The sequence below is a fragment of the Odocoileus virginianus genome, chromosome 30 (genome assembly GCF_023699985.2).
Source record: "Odocoileus virginianus isolate 20LAN1187 ecotype Illinois chromosome 30, Ovbor_1.2, whole genome shotgun sequence".
Taxonomy (NCBI): domain Eukaryota; kingdom Metazoa; phylum Chordata; class Mammalia; order Artiodactyla; family Cervidae; genus Odocoileus; species Odocoileus virginianus.
This window is the reverse complement of record NC_069703.1, coordinates 32,157,456-32,163,565: the sequence shown is the minus strand read 5'-3', so window position 1 is coordinate 32,163,565 and position 6,110 is coordinate 32,157,456. Positions and strand designations below refer to the sequence as shown.

The window sequence follows — 6,110 nt, the reverse complement described above, 5'->3', positions numbered from 1 at the left end:
GGACAGAGGGTGTGCGTGTGTGCTCGACCCAGCGTGGATGCCCAGGGTCCACGGGTGCTTTATACGCTCCTTTGGGGACCGCTCCCACTGCCGGCACGCCCTGATGAGTGAGGAGGTCAGCGGATGGGTGCCACTGTGTAGGACGTGACTGTGGACCCACCGGCTTCCGGGAAGAGGCTGAGGAGTGGTCAGCTTGTGGTCTGGGAAATCCAAGCTCCAAGTGTTGACCGCCCTGTTTGTTGAATGACTCCTTCAATGAGGGGTGTGGTGAGATTGAAACGGCAGGGCTGGGGCAGCCCCACTGGCTTCCTGAGTCAGGGAGTGTGAGGCATAGCCATAAGACCAAGTTGCTTCTTTACACTCATCCTCCTTCCAATTCCTCTTTGTCTCAACCCAGAATGTAAAAAGATTTCAGCTGGAGAGACTCTCTGAGATCATCTACTTAGGATGCCTCACTTTGTTGTTGTTGGCAACATAGACATTGGGCTGCTGGTAAAGAAATGAGTTTGCACCGTGGCATCACCACTTCCCATTTGTACAATCATTGGCAGTGACTTGACTTCTCTGAATCAGTTTCTTCATCTGTACGGTGAGGATAGTTAGTGATCATCTCTTTTCTCCATTCTGGGATTATAGAACAGCTCACACTTTGGAGTTGAGTTGAGTTCCAGTTGTGCTACTTATTAGCCATGTGACCTTGAGAAGTTAACACCACCTCTCTAAGTCTCCATTTTCTCCTCTGTAAAGTGGGTGCTTAACAGAATCTTGTAGAGTTGTAACGAGGATTGAATGAGATATAATGTGTTATGGTGAGCATAGCTGCAGGATCCCATGAGGTCATGATGTGAACACCCATGCAAACTGGGTTTCTGTCCTTAAGTGATTTGATCAAGATGACACAGGAGGGGCAGAATGCACTTGGGGCATCCAGAGGCATCACGTGTCCCCACACCCCCAGCAAACAGGAGTGAATCTGCATCTTTTTTTTTTTTTTTTTTAACTGAGGCAAATGAATTTATTTAAATATTTATACAAAAATATCAGTAAGAACAGTGGATACACTTTCCCAAATATGGTTGCTTCCCTTTTGACATTACACACTACAAAATATTTTAAGTTCATTTATTCTCAAAATGACATGGCAGTGCTATATCTGTAGAAGCTATATAACTTATACTATGTCAACAGTGAATCTTAGAACCACTGTGTCATCCAACGTATAGCAAGACAAACCAATGTCATTTTACAAAGTCAAATAGAGCTCTAAACTTGAGTCATTTACATCTTGACCTTGTACAATGTTTTTAACCCTTCCTAAAGACTCTTAAAATATACAATTATGTACTTTCTACTTTAAACAAAATGAGAAATGTTTTGAGTATCAAACAGTATATTATCTACCTTGTAGACGGCATCTTCATCTAACACTGCCACTGTGTTAGCGACTTTTAAGTGACATAAAATGGAAGAAAAACTGCTCCTAAATGTTTTTTTTTTTTAATCTAAAGTCATGACAAATTTGGCACTAGACTTTATCTGGAAATAGCATTCATATTATCTACAAATAATAGTAAAATCTTGTTCTAGGTTAGTGATTCCCCCTTAGGCAGCAGGTCTTTGGAACAGTTTTTAATAACACTTAGTCTAGCATTATAGTCCCTCCCCCTGCCTGGATTTGAGGTCATCTGAATTCTGAGTTAAGGAATTAATCTATGTTTCACCCAAGCCTAAAAACTTACTAATAAGACCCATATAGGAAATCCTAATTGAACTCTGACAGTAAGTAACTAAGAGTCCTAATTCTAGTCTTTAAAAATAGCCATATTTCCACGTTATTCTATTTACAATACTTTATATAATAAATAACTTGCAGCAGTACGGTGAGACTCCCCTAATTAAGTTTGTTTTCCACAAGCTTCTAGAGGCTTCTTGTTACTTACACTCAAGGACATATCAATTGTATGTTTATGCTACGGGAAAATGGGATTTGAGAATATTGAGAACTCTTCCTCTATGGCACAAATGCGAAGGCCCAGTCAGCACGAGCAGCGCTCTGGCTTCTTCACGTCAGTACAAAGAGCTGTCGGTGTTGAGAAGGCTGAAGGGAGAGGAGAGCTTTTTCTTGACCGGAGGCCTCGCGACACCAACCGACGGGAGGCACAGGGTGCTCGCCGACTTCTGTCTGTTCTTGTTGGTGCTCCAGCTCAAAAACGAGAGCTTTTTCGAGATTTTCTTGGTTTTATCAGTTTTATCATCAACATCTATGCCTAAGCAGATCATGGAGTAAGTCTTCTGCATTCCCACAGAGTATGTGGCACATTTACTATGCACGGACGATGTGGCATCCAGGAGGCTCACGACCTTCATCTCAATGTCATTCTGGCCAAAGCTCTTCAGCATCTTCATAACCTCACTCACCGTCAGCCACTTACAATCAACGTCTTGAATGGAAACAATATAATCCCCTTCCTTGGTTCCTGCCGCCGCAGCAGAGCAGTAGGGATCCAGGAAGTGGACTTGAACTGGGGAGTTTCCTCTCAGGGTGAACCCCAAGTCCCCTTCTTCTGCAGTGAAGTGAATACTTCGAGGAGCCGTCCATCTCTTGTTAGCCGAAAACACAGATAAAGGACCCAGCTTTTGGAAGAAGTCCGTTACTGTCACTTTAGAGAACTGTGGGAGTATAATTTCAACTTCTCGCTCAGTTTTAGAGATGATATCAGGGGCATCGGTCAAGTTCAGGAGGTCATCATCCTCCCGGAGCTGAGTGTACTTAAGCTGGGACCGCTGGTGTGCCGCAGACAGCACCTCCTGCAGCACCTCGATGTTGCAGAGCTTCTTGCACAGGCTGGCCTCCCTCATGGACTCCTCGTGGTGGGTAATAGCTCGGCACAGATGGGATTTCCCCAGTAGTTGGCGCTGATGAACATTCCTCAGGGTGGCCAAGGGTGTCAGTCCCTCTGGCATGTGGCCGTAGAGCTGGGACAGGCACTTCTCCTGGTGGTCCTCATCTTCACCAGGCTTCAGCTGGTGGTCGATGAGCAGGGTGGCTGTGAAATAGTGGGCCAGGGCTTCATAGTGGTGGGCCTTCACGCAGGCCAAGCTGGCCCAGGAGTACGGGATGTTCTCCTTCACCGGCTCCTGGTTCATGGCCGTGTGCAGCTGCTGATAGACTTCTCCCACCTTGGCCGCTTCCTGGGCCACCTTTACCAGGAGGAAGAACTCGTTCTGGAGCCCAGGGAGGCAGACCTTCTCAAACGTGCTTTCCTGGGCTTGTGCCAGCATCATTTTGACCAGCACAGTGAGCATGGCGGGGCTCATGTCGTAACTTGGAGTGTGCGTAAACGTCTCCTTCAGGTAGTTTAAAACCCCTGCGGCTCTCTGAAAGGCATCCACCGTGCTCTCCAGCCCGGCTTCTGTCTGCCGGTTGCACCGGGTGCCGATCTGTGTATAGAGGGCTCCGATGTTAAACAGGATGCTGGCCTTCTCCAGCAGCAGGTTCTGTTGGCTGACCGGAACCCCGGTGAGGGAGTCATACCAGGTAAACAGGATCCCCATCTGTCGGGTGGGCGGGAAGAATCGGCTCTCGACAAACCCCAGCTGGATGAAGTAACTCATCAGCAGCTCTACTCCCGCCCCATTTCGGCTGGGCGTCCGACAGGCTTGTCTCAAATCCATGAGATCTGCTATTTCATCTTCGTAGAGGTAGCTGTCTTCACTGTAATGTTCCAGAATAAAATCCTTGAGAGCGACTGAAAAATCAACGTCCTTGGTTTCCTTCAGGCCAAGTGGAATCAGAGGAATCGTAAATGCTTCCTCTGTGTTCTGATAGACTCCCACTGAGATGTTGAGTCCCTCCAGCTCTTCTTTAAGCATCTGCAGGTCTGAATTCAAGAAGCTCAGTTCCAGGCGCACCTGCTCTCGTACCTTTTGGTTCGTGGCTGCTTTCAGAAGGTTCTCAGCTCCCGTTCCCATCCGCATGGCTTTCAAGATCTGCTGGTTCAAGGCAGCCCTCTGATTCTGAAGTTTGCTCCGGCCAGTTTGCGCAAGGGGATTGCAACCCTTCCGAAAGTAGCAGTTGCCCTCTTTCTCCAGAGGCTGGGGGGCTGCGGGCAGCAGCGCGTCAGTCATGCTGGCGGCACAGGCGTGCAGAACTCTGAATCTGCATCTTCTCTCAGCTTAGATGGGTGGTGTGGGGAAAGGAAAGGGGAAGCGGAGGAGAGGGGAGGGGGGGAAATGAGGCAGCATCTTCACGCTCTCTGGTTCTGTGGCCCAGCATCTCTGTGTCCTGGGCCTGGAGTGCTCAGCCTCCTGAACACTCAGGACCCCCAGCTGCAGAGATTCCTCTTCCCTCCCCCTCCCTCCCCTTCCTCTGATCCCCCACCCCCTTTCCACACATCCACCTTTGCATCTAGAGTGGTTTCTGGATCTGAGGCAGGGCTGGCCCAGAGAAAGCAGCAGGAGGGCTCCCCTACCCTCTAGCTCTGTGCAGCCCCGGCACCCCCAAGGCCCTTCGCTCAAGGCTCGAGGGAAGAAAGCAAAGGCTGTTCTGGGACAGTGTGCACCCACTTGACATGGGAATAATTCTAAAGCTTTTGGTGGCCAAGTAGAGTCCCAATTGGGAAAGAGTCATGTGCCCTGCTGGCCTGCCAGGCCTGTCAGAGATCTCGCTGAGCATTCCTGTTCCTGTCCCCTGCCCTGTCTTAACTCACCCCAGCTCGCCCCAGCTCAGCTTTTTGGCCCTACCCAGGCCAGGGGCTGGACTATGAGGCTCCACAGTTCCAAGAGAACATGGATGACCTCCAGGTTACTTATGGCCCTTGGCGCCTTCAAAGCTCACTAACTACCCATGGTCATAAACGGGGACAGTGACCATGGCATACCCAGCTGTGTGGAGCTTGAGAGTCAACAGTGGTTCTAGAATTCCTTATAGAAGGGGCTTGGGATGATCAACTGGTTAGAGGGGGAGAGTAGGATTGGAAATTTGCTTAGAGTTAAGTTATAGATAAACAATATATATTTTGACTGTGCCACGTGGGTTGCAGGACCTTAGCTCCCCAACCAGAGATCGAACCCAGGGCCCTGGCAATGAAAATGCTGAGTCCTAACCACTGTACTTGGAAGAAAAGCTATGACCAACCTAGACAGCATTTTAAAAAGTAGAGACATTAGTTTGCCAACAAAGGTCCGTCTAGTCAAAGCTATGATTTTTCCAGTAGTCATGTATGAATGTGAGAGTTGGACTAAAAAGAAAGTGCTTAAGAATTGATGCTTTTGAACTGTGGTGTTGGAGAAGACTCTTGAGAGTCCCTTGGACAGCAAGGAGATCCAACCAGTCCATCCTAAAGGAGATCAGTCCTGAATATTCACTGGAAGGACTGATGCTGAAGCTGAAACTCCAATACTTTGGCCACCTGATGTGAAGAGCTGACTCATTTGAAAAGACCCTGATGCTGGGAAAGATTGAAGGTGGGAGGAGAGGGGGACGACAGAAGATGAGATGTTTGGATGGCATCACGACTCAATGGGCATGAGTTTGGGTAAAGTCCGTAACTTGGTGATGGACAGGGAGGCCTGGCGTGCTGCAGTCCATGGGGCTGCAATGAGTCGGACACGACTTAGCAACTAAACCACAGCAAGGCCGTCCCGGAGTAGGGTGGACTCCTAATCCAAAATGACTGGCGTTCTTTTTTCAAATTGTGTTTGTTTATTTATTTTTGGCTGCGCCGGGTCTTTGCTGCTGTGAGCAAGCTCTCTCCAGTGGTGGAGAGCGGGGGCCGCTCCGCCAGCTGCGGTGCGAGGGCTTCTCACTGCGGTGGCTTCTCCCGCTGAACGTCACGGGCTCGAGAGCGCAGGCTCAGTGGTTCCGCTGCACAGGCCTTGTTGCTCTGTGGCAGGTGGAATTTCCCTGGACCGGGGATCGAACCCGTGAATCCCCTGCACTGAGTGCTGTATTCTTAAATCGCTGGGCCAATTTAGGGAAGTCCTAAAACGACTGCTCTGCTTGTGAGAAGCTGATCATGTGAAGATACACAGACACATGGAGAGTACTGCATATAGATGGAGACAGAGATTGGGGTAATGCTCCTACAGGCTAGGGATTGCTGGCCATC

General features: G+C 49.0%; 1 protein-coding gene across 1 annotated transcript; it reads right to left on the bottom strand.

The window, feature by feature from the left end:
- Nucleotides 1-1,108: 1,108 nt before the first annotated feature.
- On the bottom strand, nucleotides 1,109-4,142 carry LOC139032209 (rhophilin-2-like). Its single transcript, XM_070458831.1, has one exon. It carries the CDS (start codon nucleotides 4,126-4,128, stop codon nucleotides 2,068-2,070), a length of 2,061 nt encoding a protein of 686 aa, XP_070314932.1. The 5' UTR covers nucleotides 4,129-4,142; the 3' UTR covers nucleotides 1,109-2,067.
- Between the last annotated feature and the right edge of the window lie 1,968 nt (nucleotides 4,143-6,110).